A 21,003-nucleotide genomic window follows, 5' to 3' on the forward strand; every position below is an offset into this window, starting at 1 on the left:
CAAAGTTTCAAGTTACACTTCCGGCGCTTGCGGCCAGAATGTGGCCGGGGCATGTCACAACAGTAGAGGGGGAGAGAGGGAAGGAAGGAAGGAGTGGGAGGGGAGGGGACGGGAGCTGCGTGACTGCATTGCACTGTCCCCGTCAATAGACGGACCCCCTCCCGGACCCATAAAGCCGCCGGAGTCAAAGCTGGCAGCCTCTGCTGTCTAAGATCGCAGCTGCCGGTAAGCGTGCTTGGAGGGGGGCTGTGGAGGAAGGCTAAGGCTGCCCCCCCATGCGGCCCAAACCAAATTTTCGTCTTCTAATGTGGCCCAGGGAAGGTGAAAGGTTGGACACCCCTGATCTACACTGTCCATAAAAACTCATACAAAAATAAATGTTACAGCGTTAAAGATGTTGCAATGTTTGCTAATCTGAAAAGTGTATAAAATGTTTCTGTACCCCACAGACCTCTCTGCACCACTTACTATACCTTCTCGCACATTTCACAGGTCTTCCCATATTTTATGCCTCTCTTCCTTGCTCTTTTAGTGTGATCAAGTTCTTTGAATTGCACCACAAGACACCGAGAACTCTTTTTGTATATGCCATCTGCATCACCACCTGTTACACTTTCTCTTTGCTTTCCACCAATTTCTGTTGTTCTGCTATTCTTTCTTCAATCTCTCCCTGCTCTGTTTTCTTCTTTGAGTTGCATCCCCTCCATCTGTTTTACTCATTGCTAAATTAGGTAGCAAAAGATACAGTGACTTTTTCAGTAATCCACAAACTGAGTAGAATTGTACTGGGATTTTACTCTGGAGTAAATGAAATCACATAAATTGTGGTGGTGAATTACAGCTACCGTAATTCAAAAGGTACTGGTTGTGGTATTTCTATGCCCAGTTGTATGACTGGCACACAACCAGGCAGATGGCTGACATCTTGTTAATGAACTTCAATTTGATGCTGTACACATTTTCACTTACTCCTAGGTAAAACTCACCATTGGATTTTGACCAGGGTGCAATGCAGATGGATTTTGACCAGAGTGTGATGCAGATGGATTACACAAAGTGGTTGGCTAGTTTCAAGAGCTGGCACCAATTATACCACATGTGCCAACTGTACTACCTGCCCAGGAAAAGAATAAGTAATAGTGATGTAGTTATTTCCCCCATCTCCCACCTCTGCATCTGATGGATGGGTGGGGTATAGCTTTTTTTCAGAAATGTAGTAAAGGACCAGACAATGAATATTTCTCCAGTGGAACTACCCAATTGGTTTTAATATTGTGTGGACCGAACAAGAACAAATGTTGCATTATGTAACTGTATTGCTACGTTAATTTCTCATGTGAGAGCCTTGTGGCACCGTGGTTAAACTGTGGTAGTGCAGCCAAGACTCTGCCCACGAACTGAGTTCAGTCATGACAGATTCAGGTAGCCAACGGAAGGTTAACTCAGCTTTCCATCCTTCTGAGATCAGTAAATTGAGTACCCAGTTCACAGGGTTGGGGTTGGGACAAAGTGTAGCCTGTATAATTAAATTGTGAACTGACGAGAGTACTTTAAGTGCTATAAGCACCACACTTTGCTTTCCCAGCTACTACTATAAAGCTGTCTTTAATAACTGAAGATCTTCCCCTGCCAGTAATAGAGCTTGGCAATGTCTGTTTTTGGTAATTAAAAATTTCCTTCATCTGTTCCATAGCTTCCATGTGATGAAAGGGTTTACATGGGAGTCGGAAACCTGTAGAACAGAAGTATTGTAGAAGTTTTATATTACCAAAGATTGCTTCTGCTGATGACATAAATTACTGTTTCACAGGAAGAAGTTAAGCAACAATATTTCAGCTGATAAATTAAAGCTAAATAATAAAATATATACTACATAGAACAAATAATAAAAGCAGGTGAAATGGCTGTGCACTACAGTTATGTCTAGATTTAAAATGCTTGCATAAATAAATATTTACTTGGTATGTAAAGAAAGGACAGTGTGAAACTTGTTGCATTCAATAGCTGCAACACCACAGGCAAAACATATTGATTAACCTACGTGATGCATCAGTCTGTTGAGAGTTTCATGTGTAGGATGGATGTGGATTGTGTTGATGACTTTGCCTCAGGGAAGAAAGCCCATCAAAATGCTACTACATTTATAATTTTGGGGAAATTTTAAGATGCTGAAAGTAGGATTAGAATACACATACACAAAACGATTGTTTCTTTTGTTCAAAGGAACATTGTGTGACTCTGTCTAGCTACGTTGGTTTTAGCAACCACATAGTTTTTTTTTTTTTTAAAGATTTGTTTTAGATTTGTTTAAATGTTATGCTGAACGATGTTTGGTGACGTCTGCATGGTTTTGACATTGATGAATGGCATTATAAGCAACAGTTTCATAATGTCCACAGATTTCTATCATATTTTCTGTACAGTGATACTTTCTGTTATTATACAATTTTTATTACTTGCATGTTTGAATAATCTGACAACAATTTAGTCAAGAATATTAAATACTTATGGGCACCACCTTTCAATTAAAAAGAGATTGTAAGATAGAGTTTATAATGAAAAGAATATAAGTATAAAAATAAATGGTATTAAAACAACTTAAAATAGCTGAAGGTGTATTTGCCCAGCACCAGAAGGAAACAGGATAGGTGCCAGGTGAGTCTCTTTGGGGAAGAAGACTGCCATAAGGAATTGGAATTGTTTCTACATACTTTGTAAATATATCTACCAAAGAGGCAAATCTGTATGTCAGTAGAAAGTAGTGTAGTAGAGGGTTCAACTAGGACTCAGGAGAACAGAGTTTAAATACTTGTTCAACCATGGTAACTTACCCTAGGGGCGGCAGTGGTAAAACCACGCTTTAACTATTTCACATAACCTTGAAAACCCCATTAGGGTCTCCATAAGTCAGATGTGACTTGATAATATATAATAGCAACAGCAAAAATATGCAATGTTCAGAGAGCTTTGATGCTTTCTTGTATTGGAGTTCTGGGCCTTTCATTTTGTATCTTGTGTGGCAAGCATGGACAAAGTGCATCCCTCTAAATGTTGTTGGGCCACAATTTATAATATTTCTCACATTTAGCTATGCTGGCTCCGTTTCATGAAATTTGAACCTGACAGCATTGGGAAGGCTAAGCTTTGCCCACCCTGTTGTATGGAATAACAAATCAAGCATGCATAGTTCATGGTGTAAGAAACAGAGGTCTGCTGAACCTCAAAACGAGTGTTTATTTGAGTTTTATATTGTATATATTTTTCTTTTTTTGTCTTATTGATAAAGTTCTTTTATTGGCATCTTTTAAGAATTTATGTGATTTTTTAAAAACAAACTGCTTTCTGAGAATAAATGAGATGCAATACCTTCTAGTTCTCTGTATCACATTTTGCACTCAATTGCAGAGGCGTGTGTGATGAAACTAAAAAGATTTATGAGAAGTGTTTAAAGTCTGATTATAACTAGGCACCCTATATTTGAGAGCAATAAAGTTACAATAATCAATCCCATAGCAGTGCAGTTTGGACTTTGAACTATAGTTGTGGCTGTAGCTCACACGATCTGCTACCTTTTCAAGTTGAAAATAGGTCAGGGTTATTAAATAGGGAAAATGAGTGATGAATCCTCTGGCTGTTGAGCCCTATAAGGGAGTGTTTGTCTATCATTTCCCTCTTGTGGATTCATTAAAGCAATCCACATTAAATATTCTGACCTTTGACAAATCATTTAATCTCTTCCTTAGCTTCTTTGATCAACATGTAAGGATGACAATTTCATACCTCATATAAGTGATAAAGGTAAATTATTAATTCTAAAAGGCATTGATAACTAAATAGATATAGGACAATCTCTCCTTCACCAAAGCCCTTTAAGAAGAAAGGGTCTCTGTTACTGTAATACCCCCCCCCAAAAAAAAGCCACTGTCTCTGTGGTAACATATCACTCACATCTACTTCTCTGTATAAAATAGTCCTCCATTTTTAAATGTTGGAATGAGTAGAAGTTAAGCTAACAGCTCATTATTTTTCTTCCTTCTTGTATCATAATATGAACAAAATTGGCTGACTTTTCTCCAAGATTAAAAAGAATATCCTGTTTTAACATTTCCCTCCTAATGATGATCTTCATTTAATGCACTTCGTTTTTCGTTCATGCTGTTGTTTTTAGATCTTGCAGCTAACGCTTCTAGACAGGTGCTTAATGCAATTACTGACTTTAAGCAATTACCTAACATGCTGGTGATTAATGTCAAGGCTTGCATATAAAAATCAATTTTAACAAATTGGCCAAGGAACACAACTCATTAAAAGGGTCTCTAGAACGGGATGCAGTAGAAACCTGAAATATTGCCACCCAGAGCTTGTGTCCCTTAAACACAAGGTGCTATACAATATTGGGTTTAGACACAACGTGGGCAGCCTTACACTTCAAGGACATACTTTTGTGTATGGATGCATAAGAATGTGCTGTAACTTTGTATACAAAAAGGGTGTTAAGTCCTTGTTCTTCTAAGTTAAACCAACCAGTAATTTTATTTGCTTATTTGTTGTTTCTGGAATGATTTGTGACGGTAGGCACGAAGTTCAGTAGTTACACATGTAAATTTTCCATGAAAATTTATTCTTCCCCAGATCAAACTCATGATAGTGAATTATAAGGGTTGGGCTTGCAGGTAGGATATATGTACGTAGTATAAATGATATAGGCCTACATTTGCCACAAAGAATCTTGTACTTACATGCATGGCTATCATTATTTTACTCAGAAGCAAGTTGGTAGCTTTCTTAGCCAGAATTTAATAAGGTAGCATACCTTCTGCTCCTTTGGCTAGATTTCCAGTCAGCAGGATGCAAACAAAACAGCATATTAACACTGATCAGCTAGTGGTCAGTATCTTGATGACTATCTCTGTGTGCACCATATTTTAGAAATAATTAAAGGAACTGGCACACAAGGCTCCTTGTGCAGCCTGTGATTGACATGGAAATATCTGTACTTTGTAGATATGAGAAAGCAGTCACAATATAATTGAATTATTTGTTTGAAAACTACAGTATACAGTATTTTCACCTATATCTGATCATGTTACAAAGTATTCATCGTGTTTCAACAGCAATGAAGTTAATGTTGCCACTTGAAACACTCACAAGTAAACCTATAAAGCTAGAAGAAAGCCTTCATTTATCATTTTGTCTAAATAGTTTCTGATAACTATTTGATAACTGATAATGAGTCAGGAGGTGAGGCTGAGGAGCCTGACGCTGAGGGAGGCCCAGAGGGAAAAGACACGAAGCCGGGCCTTCTCGGTGGTGGCTCCTCGCCTTTGGAACAACCTTCCTCCGGAAATTCGCGAGGCCCCAACGCTGGGTACTTTCAAATGCCAACTGAAAACATGGATGTATATCCAGGCCTTGCCTCCTGTCAACTACTGATTTCTTTGCTTTGCTATTTATTATTTATTTATTCCTATTTGTTATTGTTGTATGCTAATGTTTTTATGTTTTTTTAATTGTTTTTCATATTTTGTAAGCCGCCCAGAGTGGTAGAATATACCAGATGGGTGGGATATAAATCAAACAAACAAATAAATAAATAACTTGTTTAGCCCCTTCTTTATGCTGATAAAGCAGATATTTTTGATCATCTAACAGTTTATGTTCTAAGTTTCTTCTAACTTTTTTTTAAAGGTCTCACCATCTTAATGGCTTTCCTATAAATACACTGAAGGTCCAGAACCTTGCTTTACTATTGCTTAGAAAGCATGTACAAAATTATACAAAAAATATGCAATATGTGCTTGCTTCAATGGTTTTGGGTCACAGGCAATATTTCTTCACACAGTGTGTAGTTAATTTGTGCTAGTCACTCTGAGGCTAGTTTTCTTCTAATGAGTGTGTGGGTGTGTAACTATTCCAATTTGAATTCATTTGAAAGTGGAAGAATTGAATAAATTAACCAAACTGAAACAATCTTTCTGTGACCAAGGTAAGCCACAAGATTTGTCTGGATGAGTAGTTCCCAACCATGGGTAGCCTAGATGTTCTTGGACTGCAGTTCCCAGAAGCCTTCACCACCAAGTTGTGCTGTCTCAGGTTTCTGGGAGTTGCAGTCCAAGAACACCTGGGTTACCCAAGGTTGGGAACCACTGGTCTACATCATGTCTTTGAGAAGCTGTTTCAGATTTATGTGTCTTCAAACTGAGGAACAGTATAGTCATGAAATCAAGCAGATTACTGGGTGTTGTAATGGCCCTTTTGACTGATGGCAGCTCAGACTGAGCTACCACTCTCTCTAAGAGTCAGCTAAGGTTGTAAGTACCAACAGAAGAGGAGTCAGAATAGGGCTGCCAAAAAAAGAGAGAAAGGAGTCAATGTAATTAGGCAATCCCCATGGTTTCTCAAAGTATTATCATTTAAAAAAACCAGTGGGACCAATGTTCCCTCTAAGTAGCGCAGGTGCACAGTGCTGCATTGGCATGGCCAGAACCCTGCATGCATGGGGTGGGGCCCATGCCCAGTGCTACCAGAAAATTAGAGGGAACGTTGAGTGGAACCAAAGCAGCTTGATCAGTATACAGCATTTTTATACATGACATTTAGAATGCTACTGCCATGTTGAAAAAAATTAATTAAGAGGGAAGAAACCATGAAATGATGAAATGGAGTATCCTTGAGGTGGGTATGTGACAGGCTGGAATTTGAGTAAGAGCATTCCTTTTAGGAGGTGAAGGTATTGTCTTAGGTTGTTCAGAAAACCATTAGATCTATGAACTCTGGACATTATTTGTCTGACAGAATAGCAATATTTTTATGGGAAGACTTATAAAAGAGAGTGATAAAAGTGATAAAAGATTATTCTATATGTCTCTTCCATGGACTGCTTATGTCAATCTATGGTTGTTGTGTTTGGAAAAAAATATAGTGAAAAGGTTTTCTTATAAAATTGTCCTGCAGCAAGTTAAATCTTAGTCTGTTGAATTTATGTGACAGTAGCTTTCCAGGGTCATTAGCTGCACCCACTGAGAGAACTTGCATGTGAATCATACAGTCTTACTCTGAACCATGTCACCCCTCAGCCACATCTCACCTATAAATTGAAACTCATAAAAAGAGGGCCAAGTTGCACTAAAGACATAAAGTTCTACTGTAAGTGTATATTTGTTCCTATTCCTGATAATAGAGGGTGCTATTATATTTTCACAGGCATTTCCAGCATAACAGAACTGCTAGAAAGCTATCTTTTGAAAAACTGCTATGCAATTAAAGCAGCTGGAAGAAGATATCCAGAGAAAACAGTGTCAAAAAGGTGCCTAGGAAGAAAAGTGATAGACAGAGAAAGGTTTGAAGCAAAAGGAAAGATGGTTTGTAATTGCTTATTTACAGGAATGTATATTTGAGAATAGCATCTCAGACAATATATGTGAAGCAGAAGTTTACAGCCTGAAGGAGAGAGTTACCATATTAGTAAAGGGAGAAAGCCAGAGCCAGATTGAACTGCTTAAGCTGGAAATCACTGCCACTTCCCCTGTGTCAGTAGTAGCATTATGCATAAGAGGAAAGTGGACTGTCATATGAGCTCTCATAGGTGCACTGTCACTTGTAAGTTATGGGTACATTAAGTCACCCTATCTGAGACTCAGAAACCTTCTACGGAAAAGCTTGGAATGTTGGAAATAGAGGTTCCCTGTTGACAGAGGTCTTTTTGTGAGTCCTATGATTAAAAAACAAAACAAAACAAGCAAGCAGAACCCCCTGAAAGTATTACTACAGTATTAGCTTAGGTAATGATGCATGTTTACTTGTGTATTTAATTCCCAGTGATAGTTGGCACCATTTCCTATGCATATTGCACCATATAATATATAGTTTAGTGGGGAATCTGGGGCTAAATCTGTTTGTTACTGCTAACTAATGTATGATCCAATGGGAGTTACGCAAGTCTTGACTTAATAAATCGTGTTTATTCAGTAGGTCTGCTCTAGCTAGGACTGACATTTACATTTAACTGCTGATATTAAAACATTGATCAATGACCTGATTGTAAGTCTGATTGTTTTTGGTTTTTGTTATGTAACAATGTAGCTCCCATTTTGTACATCACGATTGAGAAATTTGTAGCCCTGTGCAACTTGTTGGACTACAAGAGCCAATGATGAAGTGGAGTGGGCAATTCAGTCCAAGAGCTGGTTCATTATCCTTCTATGGATTATTAAATAACAACTCTTGGGGAAAAGTGGGGAGTAGAGAGAGAAAATATTTACTGTATAGTTTTAGGATAAGGAAAGAATTTGTTTCATGGCAACAAAACCTTTATCTTGCAAATACTAAGAAAAACATATCGGCCAAATCACCATTCAGTCCTTAGACTTCAGCACCATGAATAATAGACAGTTAAAGTAATGCTAATAATTGTAATCTAATACATGGAGCCCTACAAAGCTTAATGAGAAAATGTAGACTTGTCAGAAACATGTCACTCCTGCGCTCAGATATTTCACTTTTAAAACAAAAGGGCATCATTCTATCTGCAGTGTTTTGATCCTACATATAGAACTTGAATTCGACTTGGAGCAGATTGATTTTCAATAAGACAACTTTCTAAGAAGTGTTGAACTTTATGTACTCTTATGTATTCTTCATTTTTAAAAAGCCACTTTCCCCCCTCAAAATAGTGATAACATTGACATGACGTTATAGCCATATATGCCAATAAAACAGCTACATGTTTGTTCAGAAAGTGCAGTTTATTAATTCTGAAAGTTATTTTTACTAAAGTGCTCTGTATTGATTTTTTTTTTTTACTGATAGCTGTGATCTACTTTAGTATGCAAATATCCTTTTGGCCAAAATTTTCATCAGAACTTATAATGTCAGAAGCTAGCGCAAGAATTTTGAATCATTCCGGGTTTTTCATGGCTTACCTGAAAGCCACCATACCTTAGCAGAACAATTTCAGAGAGGTTCCAGAGTCAACTGGCAAACTAGAATTTAACAATATAGTTGATACTATTCAGTTTGGAATTAATTGCAGCTGTGGGTTTGTTGTACCACAGAATTTGAATGCATTGTTTATTTCATTTTTTATTATTAAAATATTGTAATGTAATGAATTAAAACAAAAAGTATACACAGAACATGCATTTTCAGGACTCCACAGTCTAGACAGGTCATGATCCTACATCTCAAAGGTTTTGGTGAAGAGCAGAGTTGAAAGGAGGCCACCATTTGTGCCAGCTGGATGTTTAAAGGGAGGACATTCTACAAGGAAGAGTCCACAGCAGAGAAATATAGCCTAGTTAGAAGAGTATTATAACAAAAGAGTGACTGATGTTGTGATGGAGCAAGTCTCATCTTGTGTATCCATTTTGGCTGTGCATGGGGAAGCCTTGCATTTTATCCTCTTTTTTGGTTTCTTACAAGCTTTTTACTCATACATGTGTACATGGGTCTGCCAGCTGAAGATAAAACTTCATAAAATCTCATGCCAGAATAAATCTGTTCTTAAGATGCCATGAGAATCTTTGTTGGAATAATTAAATGTATCCGTATATAAATATATACATAAGTTTTGGAATTATGTTTAAAGGAATACTTCTTGAATAATTTAATTTCATGTACATCAAATCAACTTATCTTCTCTCTTCTCTCATTCTCCCTTCCTGTTCCTATTTTTAACACCAGCTGGAACAAATGGAGCTTGAAGTTCGAGAAATCCCTCCACAGAGCCGAGGCATGTACAGCAACAGGATGAGGAGCTACAAGCAAGAAATGGACAAACTTGAAGCAGATTTTGTGAGTTAATTCATGAATAGTATTTGGTGACAGCAAACTTGTAGTGTTTACTGTAAATAGTGAAATAATTATTCTTCCTTCAGATTAGCAGGCAGTTGCTGTAGGAGTAGTGCAAATAATTATTTTCCCTTTCCAAAAACTAATCCTATTGAAATATCATTATCTAACATATTGGTCCAAATCCTGTTGCTTCATGTAGAAGATTGCCTTAGGGAAGGCCTGTTGAATCAACAGAGATTTGGTAAATCAACTCCTTTGTATATTCTGATCTATTCTAACTGTGACTTACCATGCTAATGTAAGTCACAGTTAGAGTAGGCCCATTTGAATCAATGGAACATATAGAGGAGTTGACTCACCGAATGCCCATTGATCTACCCTAGAGCAATTTATTATATTAAGCAATAGAATTTTTTCCAGTAGCACTGAATCTCGACAGTTTTTAAGAAGGGAATGATGAACCACTTCTGAATATTCTCTATCTAGAAAACCCTTAAAAGGATTGTTATTAGTCAGAATTGATTGGACGTCACATGATTATTATTATTATGAAGATGCAAAATCATATCTTGTCAGGGTTTTCTTAAAGCTTTGTCCATTCAGAAAACATAATAAATGGTAAAACAATAATTTCGTCCATTATTGTTTTTTCTTGTTTAAGCACATTGTCTAGTTTTTATATATTTAAACTGGGAAATACACTTTTCTCACATTATTGCTATGAAAAATGTAGTTCAGCAGGAAAAGTGATTGAATCCATAAAGAAAGCCAAAACCTTGACTTTGCAAGAGCTGAATAGGATAGTTAAAGAGAGTGCATTTTGGAGGCCTTTCATTCATAGGGTTATCATAAGTTGGAAGCAACATGATTGCACATAACAGCAGCATTGTTCATGATAGGACCCTAATGATGCCAGGAAATAAAGTTAGGGCAGTAGCCATTTACATATATAGTTTTGTCTGTTCCTTGCAATTTTTGAGATGTATGCACCAGCTACCACTTATGGAGCTCAAAACAGTTTTGAAGTGCTGTGGTAAGGATAAAACACTGAGACCAAGACATGGCCAGTGATATTATTCACTTACACTCTTTGTTGTGAGCAGAACAGTAGTGTCCATTGAAGCTTCCATTAATGTCATTTGTGTTTGGCGTTTGGCAACAGCATTTCCAGAATATATCACTGCCTGCAGTATCAAATATTTTTACAGTACAGGTGATTAGTTATTAAGAAAAATTTAATCTCTACATGGACAACTAAGTGGTCACCTGAGCTAGAGATGATTTTGCATTCAACTAAAATAGGACCTCTGAATGTACTTCTTTTCAAGTCATGAAATAATTCCATTTAGTTCTCTGTTAGGATACTTACATCTAAGAACATGATAGGTGTTCTATATGGGTTTCACATATGTATTTGATGGATTAGTGTGGTAAGTAAGAAAAATTCCAAAGTGTTTTGGCTTCTAGAGGAAGTCCCCTTCAATAAATAAATGGTTAGTTCAGCTGAAAGGACATGTAAAGGGTACATGACGGAGGAGTATAAAATTGTCAAAGTAATATGGATAAAATTATTTATAATTAAAATTTGCACGAGATTGTAATCTACTCAACCATCTGGATATTGGATGATGCTGTTCATAGTAGAAGATGCCCTACTATTGAGGAGTATTACCATGCGAAGCAACGGGATTTTGGCCTTTGTTTGGCTTGGATTATATGCTGCTCTTGTATTCTGTATTCATTATAATTATGAAATGTTATGTAGTATATGTGCCAATACTCTCTAATTAGCAAGCCTTTAATAGTGATTCAGTGCTGATGCAAGCAAACTTGCTTTCAGAGTAACTTAAATTTACAGCATACCTTCAGTTGTGAAACTGATTTTTCCAAAGTTCCTTATGTGTTCCAGGACACATTCACCCTCTGAGATTGCCAGGGAAGCACTGACCATAGCACTCATTAGGAGAAGCCCTATGGTTTGTTGGGTTTTGGCAGAGAAAACTGATTATGAGACAATCAGCCCTATTAATTTATTTTACAAAATAAGACACCATTAATGACAGGAATCTTCTGAAAGATTTAAGTAATAAGTCTGTGTGGATCATTAAAATAGTTTTTAGAAGTACTGCATTTGCCTTTTGGACAGTTGTGATATATCTGACCTATTAGCTATGTTGACCAAACACAGAACATGTAAGACAATTGCTTCTATTTGATCTCAGTGTTTTAAAAAAGTTTTGGATATGCAGACTTTCAGGCTTTATAGTGAACTGTTCCAGACACTTACATTGAAGAAATGTTTTCAAAGATATTTATTCATTTATTCATTTACCTACTTACTTACTTACTTATGCCGAGGTGGGTGGTTTATGCTATATTGACTGTACTATATAAATTCACGTGGAATTCATTGTTTAGTCAAATACGTTTCAGTTATGGGTACTAGGAATATAGAAATAGTTGGTTTGACATTGTTTCATATGGACTCCTTCGTAGTTAGCTCTATCTTGTGGCCAAATGTGGAGCTGCAGTTTAGTTTCCCAGAAAAGCCTTTGAAGAACTGCTTTAAAGACTGAAATCACTATATTAATAACAACTTTTGTTGATGTACCTGTTTCTGAGAATTCAGGCATTTGCAGCTGCAGTATCATAATTGCATATAAACAACGTATCTAGCTCTATGTGCTTATTATGTGATATAAGGCAATAGTAATCTTATTGCAGCTATATAGCAGTTTGGAACTTTCAAAGACCTTGTGAGTATGCCAGCAGGCTGGCATACAGAGTCACACCAAAGAGTATCGCAACACTGGAGGGTGTTAACCTCAGTGTGCATAACAACAACATTCAGGAAAATAATATAAAATTTCCATAGTACAGTGAGTTATTGCTGCAGGGGTATCGGTACTGATAGAAGTCTTTAAAAGCTTTTGAGGACTCTTGAATTTGAATTGTACAGTAATGAAACCAGCATTTATAGACTAAAGCCTCTAAATGAAAAATAAAATAAAAGTTTTAAAGGTGCATTGAATGTCATGGTTGGACAACAGAGTTACATTCTCTGGTTTAATATCATAGGTACTATTCATAGTATGTATGTGGTACAATTACATTCTGCAGATCAGTTACAACCACAGCAGAAAAAGCACAGAGGAAGATGGAAGGTCACATGGTCCTGTCAACAAATCTGATGTTTTTAGTCCCAAAATATGATCACTGACTTGAAGAAATAATTGAGGAATGCACTTAACAGCTAGAAAATATGCAACAACTGAAACTTGTGCCCCTCTTCTCTCCCCATCCAGCCTTCCAGATATTGAATTACTTCTTTCCTGTTTTGTTGTTGTTGTTTGGTTGTTATGTCGTGTCTTACTCTTTGTGACCCCATGGACCAGAGCACACCAGGCCCTCCTGTCTTCCACTGCCTCCCAGAGTTTGGTCAAATTCATGTTGGTAGCTTCGATGACACTGTCCAAACATCTCATCCTCTGTCATTCCCTTCTCCTCTTGCCTTCACACTTTCCCAACAACAGGGTCTTTTCCAGGGAGTCTTCTCTTCTCATGATATGGCCAAAGTATTGGAGCCTCAGCTTCAGGATCTGTCCTTCCAGTGAGCACTCAGGGTTGATTTCCTTCAGAATGGATAGGTTTGTTCTCCTTGCAGTCCAGGGGACTCTCAAGAGTCTCCTCCTGCACCACAATTCAAAAGCATCAATTCTTCGGCAATCAGCTTTCTTTATCGTCCAGCTCTCACTTCCATACATCGCTACTGGAAAAACCGTAGCTTTGACTATGTGGACCTTTGTCGGCAAGGAGATGTCTCTGCTTTTTAAGATGCTGTCTAGGTTTGTCATCACTTTCCGCCCAAGAAGCAGGAGTCTTTTAATTTTGTGGCTGCTGTCACCATCTGCAATGATCATAGAGACCAAGAAGGTAAAACCTGTTGCTGCCTCCATATTCTCCCCTTCTATTTGCCAGGAGATGATGGTATCAGTGGCCATGATCTCAGGTTTTTTTTTAAATGTTGAACTTAAGACCATTTTTGTGCTCTCCTCTTTCACCCTTATTAAGAGGTTCTTTAATTTCTCCTCACTTTCTGCCATCAGAGTGGTATCATCTGCATATCTGAGGTTGTTGATATTTCTTCTGGCAATCTTAATTCCGTTTTGGGATTCTTCCAGTCCAGTCTTCTGCATGATGTATTCTGCATATAAGTTAAATATGCAGGGAGACAATATACAGCCTTGTCATACTCCTTTCTCAATTTGGAACCAATCAATTGTTCCATATCCAGTTGTAACTGTTGCTTCCTGTCCTACATATAGATTTCTCAGGAGATAGAGAAGGTGGTCAGGCACTCCCATTTCTTTAAGAACTTGCCATAGTTTGTTGTGGTCGACGCAGTCAAAGGCTTTTGCATAGTCAATGAAGCAGAAGTAGATGTTTTTCTGGAATTCTCTGGCTTTCTCCAGAATCCATCGCATGTTAGCAATTTGGTCTCTAGTTCCTCTGCCCCTTCGAAATCCAGCTTGTGCTTCAGTTCTCGGTCCACATACTGCTGAAGCCTACTTTGTAGGATTTTGAGCATAACCTTGCTGGCGTGTGAAATGAATCTTTCCTGTTTCCTCCCCTAAATTAGGACTCTGCAGTGCCTAGCAAGATCTTCACTAAGTGATCAGGAAACAGAATCTTACCAGCCATAACAATCATTTAACTTGTGCAGAATGCAGCAGTGAAGGGTGTGAAAGAAAAAAGCATGTGAAGGGTATATTCTGTTTTGAATCTTGGGGAAAACCAAGAGATATATTGCACATTACTCCAGTGTGTTGAATAATTTATTTTGCCAAGTTAATTTGTCCTAAATGGAGTGTGTGATGGTTCAATAATTATCTCACATTTTGTTTTGCTGCATGGTGATGTTTCCCATGACTAATTCACAACCAGCAAACTGCCAATAAAAGCAACTGGCCTTCTCTTTATTCTGTGAATTTATCATTGGGCTTATTTTGAAGTAAGAGTTGGGATTTTCTAGGGAGTTTTAGTGGTTGTGTGGGCTCTACCATGTAAGACAGCTGGCTAAAACTCAATGTTAATTTCATATTCCTGGAAAGTTTGTTCCTTCTTGCACTTGAAAAGGAGCACGTTAAATCTTCTGTGGTATGCATATGAGAAAACATAGAGTTATTTCTGTATTAAACAGTGAGCAAGTGATCTCTTAGAAGGGTGTGTGAAAGACAATTTTACAATCTTAATTTATAATTAACCTCCATGTCTTAATTGAGATTCCTTCGGGACTATTTCATGTTATGCTGACTTTATTTATTTTCTCATGAGCCTTTAGGATACTACTTACTGAGCCTTGTTCCATGTATGGCCCATGAACTTCACAAGAAGGGTTTTGAGAAAGAATTAGCGTAACGAGTTATAAGGGAAGAGGAAGATAGGTTGATTAAGTAATCTTCTTATTCTGTTATTCTAGCCTACTGCCATTCTTTCAAATTCAGCTAAGAGGAAGATAATTACATTGAAGATTTCAGTATCACGACCTGGTGATTCAGCACCATTAAACATTTTAGAGGTGGCAAGAGTTAACTTAGATTTACATTCTTGTGTTGTTTATGGAATACTGCGTAAAATAACAGGTAGAGGGGTGAGAAGAGGGAAATGAAACATGAAGACCTAGATGGGACTGCATCCTTTGTTGCTGCTTTGGAAAATTATTTATTGCCTTTCTGAAGTATTTATATGCTTTCCAGCTGAAAAAATGTTCTTGGAGCAGTTTATCAAAAAAAGCACAGAACAGTTAAGTCATAAGCAAAACAAATCAGTCTCTTAAATTAGTAGTATCATACTTTTAAATTAGTAGTATTTTAGGAGCCAGTAATAAACAGTAAAAATGAGAATAGAAACAGAAGTCAAAGGCTACCTGTTTCCATAAGAGAAGGGACTTAGACTAATGTCTAAATGTTATTAAGAAGGATGCATGTAGCCATCCTTGTGAGGACAGTGCGTAGATAAAAGAGCACTACTGAGAATGTTCTTTCTCTGGTAACCAACAGTTGCACAGTTGTGGAAGCCAGTGTCCAACGGAGAGCTTCCAAAACTGACCTTAATAACTTGTTAGGAGTAAAGGGAACAGCCATTCCTGCAGGTACAGTGGCTATTAGCTGTTTGGGGCTTTAAAGGCTAGCACTAACACTTTGAATCAGGAGTGAAAGCTTTACTGGTAGCCATTAGGGGGATATGTTCAAAATGATCAGTCCCTATGAGTAACTTTGATGCTTCATTCTGAACTAACTGAAAATTTCAGACTGTCCTCAAGAAGACATTGTCTTTCTACATTGTTTTAATGTGTTTTAATGTTTGTAAGCCGCCCCGAGTAGACGTTGTCTAGAGGGGCGGGATAGAAATTGAATAAATAAATAAATAAATAAATAAATAAATAAATAAATAAATAAATAAATAAATAAATAAATAAATAAATAAATAAATAAATACAAGTAGTACTGCAAATCTGAAGGAAATTAAGAGGAAGAGAATGGGTCAATCTGTAGCTCCATTTGTAACATTGCAGTAATCCAAGTAGGCTGTTACCAAAGTCTAAGTAACTGTGGCTAGAAGATCTCTGTTTAGGTAGGATTGTAGTTGGTATTATTAAGGCAGAGCTGGTAAAAAGCAAGCAATACTACTGTTTCCACCTGGGCCTCAAGTGATTCAAGTGGCTCTATGCGCGTATTCCCCATGAACTATGAGCCTCCTTTTTCCAAGGGAGTTCAGCCTGACTAAAGCAGGTGGAATCTAGCTTAGCCAGGCAGAGGTAGCATTTACTGTCAGAAGCTCTGTCTTGTCTGGATTGTATATCACTTTATTAGCCTTTATCCAGCTCCTTAGTAAGGCTACACACTGGTTTCGGATTGCATTTGTTATATGTTATCAGGTTGCTTCTTACTTATAAGGTACATGAAATGTTCAGGGAGTAGTTTACCATTGCCATGTCTCAGTGACTTTCTGTGGTTAAGCAGGGATTTGAACCCGAGTCTTCTGAGCTATAGTATAGCACTCTGTCCACTACACTACTAGTTCTCATAACTTATGATGCCATATTTGAAGATGAGGAAGATAAAATAAAGATCTTAATATTTCTGAAATTTCATCACTTTCTGATGATGCCTTAACTTTCCTTCCAGGCACCCTCTCCCAGCAGTTTCACGTGGAAGTTTAAACGCAAAGGAGACAAAATAAAGTCACAAGGTCACCAAAACTGTGTCTTTATGAAGCAAAGTAGCATCTCCTCAGAACCAGTTACTTGAAGTACCATCCAAAATGGAAGGAATATATCACAATATCATGCTTCAAATTCAGACAGTCTACCCCCCCAAAATAATCAGTGGTATGAAAAGCCAATGAGCGATCCAGAAGGACCAGGCATTCACTCCCTCTTGCCTCTGTCTCAGCAAAGATTGTTTCACAGGACATCTAGGGCAGTGTCTGTTAATTTTTAGAGGCATGTGATCTAATTATAGGATAATGCCAATTCTAGTTACCTTTCAACATTTTTTACTCAGTTAGAAGACATAGACTGAAAGGTATAAGGTCCTTTATAGAATCATATTCTGGCACTCCATCTATCTGAGATGCACAAAAGACAGTACTGTTTCAGTTTACATTTGCATATGCATATACAGAATATTTTCCTTCTTTAAGGGTGCTCTGATAATAATGCTGGATTGAGTACTATTCTTGTTATTTCTGTGTTGCTGTTGCTGGCCGAATGCTCACAGTGAAAGAGATGCCTGATGTTGCACCTCTGCCTATGTAGGACTTGGGCTAAGAGGACCAAAAGATTTAATGGCCTAGGTGTAGTTGTATTTTATTGATAGAGTATAGCCTTCACGTACAGTATGTCCTCGTGCAGTTCAGTAAAACAAAGAGAAGTGGAGATAAGTAAAAAACACTTTTATCTTTTGTCTCAGGAAATGTATCTCTGTGTTCTAGAAATACAGTAAGTGTCTATGTATAAGGCAAGTATGTTCTTGCTATCATCTTAGACTGCTTTCTCTATAGAATTATGTCTGTTTCACATACCTTCACTTTAACTCTGCCTGGTTCCCTGTCTAAGTGACATTCCAACATGGTCTCCTATAGTTTTTTGTGTGTTTTTTTGCCTTTGCTCTCCTTTTTGCTTCAGTCTCTCTCTTAACTATCCTCTAGTATATGCAGGCATTTCAGTTTACTAACCTCCAGTTGACATTGAAGCGAAATTTACCCCTTCTCTTCCTTTTCTTCCCTTCAGGTTTACAGTCCTACTTGTAACAAAACAATGTCTTCTTGACTTTATATTTTGACACATACAATACATTTATCTCATAAAAGTTTTTTAATTTCCATTCTCCCCACTTTCAAATTATGCAAAATCTCTAAGGTATAGTGAATTCCACCCCCAACTTATTATTGTGATATAATCAAAACATTCTAGTCCATAGATTATTCTTTCAAGTCTGTCTCCACAGAAATCAGTTTGGAGGAGTGGAACTCTTTGGGGGAATGCAGCCAAAAATATCTAGATCTCCCTCCTGAGAATATTTAGCAGTGGTCTTGCTCATCTCTGAAAGCAAAGGATGTGTATCTGGAGCATACTTGTCAGTGCTAATAAGTTATCAAGTGGTGACAATTTGCCTTTTACTGTTCCATTCAGTTGGTGAAACTTGTTTTCTGTCTGTTGTTTTTTAATGTGCTTATTACTTCTTTGCCCCACCAATTGTCCAAGTAATTTGGTGCTCCGGTATGACATCAGAGATGGGTAACGGTGGAAGCAATTAAAAGATAGCAATAGGTGTACAAATATTATGCCATCAGATGTCTTAAATCCCCCTTAACTTGACCTTTTGTTTCATCTTACTTTGATTACCATGGTTCAAATGCAAGTTGTTCATTCTAGGAAGAGGCAGGAAGTACTGTTAAAAGAGAGACTCATAGAACTATAAAGAAATGTGGAACATTTTTAGCCTTTTCATCTTGCTTTCCTTTAATATAAGCACTAGATGGCACTGTTTGTTTGCAAAGAAAGTTAGGATTGTGGGTTTTGTGGTTTCTTTTTTCCCCAAGCTTTGGTAGTAACTGAAATTACTGTTTCATGAATAAAATATTTCTGATGGGATTTGCATTTCTATATTGGCTGAAGACACAGTGTTGAATGTTTTATTAACCAGCCCAGTGCAACTGTCAGCCTATTAAAGAGATCCAATGGACCCTGTTTAGCTAAATAAACTAAATAAATCCGATTCTTCAAATTGTGTTCCTGGCTGTTTATTTTCCATTCTTTTGATGTACAGTTTATTTTAAGTTAGAGCCACATAGGTTTAAAAATTAATGGAAAAATAGAATTTGGTGTTTGGAACACGAGGAGACTAATTGCCATAGTCGAAAATAGCTTTTCTTTTAAGGTGAAGTTGTGTGTAGGAAATGAACTGCTATAGCATGTTCTTTTCAACAAACTGTTTTTGGAGACAAAACAGTTAAAACTTTTATCACACATGTTTTCAAAGCTACTACCAATAATTTAAGGAAGAGCTATATATTTACAACTGAAAACTGGAAAAGAACTTTTAAAAGCATCCCCACTTTATAGGGTAATTGTGTAAAAGACTTGAAAAGGAAAAATTGAATCATTTGAATTATGTAATCTCTTTATGAACATAATAATTAATTAATCTGAGGGTGATTTTTGGTTACAATTCCCATTTTATTGGTTGGAACTGATGCTTAGAAATTCCCTCTACATAGTCCTTGTGTGTGCAAGATTCATTGAACTTTTGAATTGGAGGCAGCAAATTAAGCTGTATATGCAGACTAGAATGACTGTACTTACATTATTTATTTAAAAAACAGTAATCTGTTAACTCTTGTAAATGATTATTACTGCTACACTGTCCAAAATGTTATGAGAACAATTTATTTGACATAATTACATTTTTTTTCTTTCATTGTGAGTTTTGAGTAATCCATTAAGCAAACTGTTAAGCATGGATTGATCCTGAAGTTTTCATACTAACAAAGAAATAGATTACCAAACTCCATGGTCAAGTCAATGCCAGCTTTTGGCAACCCTCATAGATTTCCAAGGTATGTGAGACATTTAAGGAGTGCTTTTACTATAGCCACACAACTCCCAAGTGAATTTCCATGGCTGAGCAGAAATTTGAACCTCAGTCTGTAAAGCTGATCCAGTCTGATGGAATAAAATGCGCAAATGTTTCCACTGCTCACACTCAGAGTGGATAAGGGAAGGAGGAAAAATTCCCTCTGCTTAAGCCAGAGTCAATGCTCTTTAGAATCTGTGCACTTTGACTGCTTACTAGCAAAGATGTAGGACTCTCCTCCAGTCAATCTGTAGTCTCATGGTTGAGGCAGAACATGGGCACAGATACATATTCATGTTTTCATCTAGTTGAAAGTAGTCCGGTCCCAGGGATCAACATCCATATTTGGACATGTGATTTAAAGGGTAAAGTGTCTGGTGGTTGTGGGATCAGTAAGAGAGGAAAATAAATAAAATGTTTTCACCTATTAATTTTAACATTCTCATACATGGGATAAGGAAAGGGATTTCCCCCTTCTTAGCTGATTGTGGTATTCCTCCTTACTGCCTTTTCCTGTAGCATGTGATACAGATTTCTTTATCGCTTCTTTCTAAGATTTTTGGCTTGTCTCATTTGTTAATGTTGTTTACTTTGGTTGTACCTTAGGAATTCACTGTAAGTATGTAGTGCAGTTAAAATTAATCAAAATCATCTTGCTTAGGGTAGTAAATCACACTTCAGTAGGCTCATTGAATCAGTGGGGATTCCATTAGTTCCACTGATTCAAACAGGCCTACTCAAATAGTGACTTCCTTTAGCATAGTAAGTCATAAAGTAGGTCCTAAATGCTTTGGGACTCTATTATTTGATAGACTGCCAGCATCCCTTTGCCCTTTTTGGGCCCTAAAGTCAACTGGGGAGGTCAAATTCTTGAAAATGCAATAAAATTGATTAGAGCAGTGGGTGCAGTTGAGAGGGTCTTTTCAGTGGCTGCCCCATCTTTATGGAATGCCCTATCATGGGATTTGCCAAATGCCTGAGTGTGAATGTACTTTATAGATACGGTTATTCCATCCTTCTTTTGATTCAATGTAGGCCCAAACTGTTCTGTATTGCAAATTTTATTGTTGCA

The 21,003-nt window shown here is 37.3% G+C and overlaps 1 protein-coding gene across 5 annotated transcripts in view; it reads left to right on the forward strand.

Annotated features, from left to right (window-relative positions):
• The window catches only part of VTI1A (vesicle transport through interaction with t-SNAREs 1A), a 310,113-nt gene that overhangs the window by 5,099 nt on the left and 284,011 nt on the right, over positions 1 to 21,003 (forward strand). For all 5 annotated transcript variants that reach the window (XM_072995547.2, XM_078389535.1, XM_078389534.1 and 2 more), the window contains one exon: positions 9,682 to 9,792. In XM_072995547.2, the coding sequence (XP_072851648.1) occupies positions 9,682 to 9,792 (111 nt within the window). The remainder of the gene's footprint in view (positions 1 to 9,681; positions 9,793 to 21,003) is intronic.

The sequence above is a fragment of the Pogona vitticeps genome, chromosome 3 (assembly GCF_051106095.1).
Source record: "Pogona vitticeps strain Pit_001003342236 chromosome 3, PviZW2.1, whole genome shotgun sequence".
Lineage (NCBI taxonomy): Eukaryota > Metazoa > Chordata > Lepidosauria > Squamata > Agamidae > Pogona > Pogona vitticeps.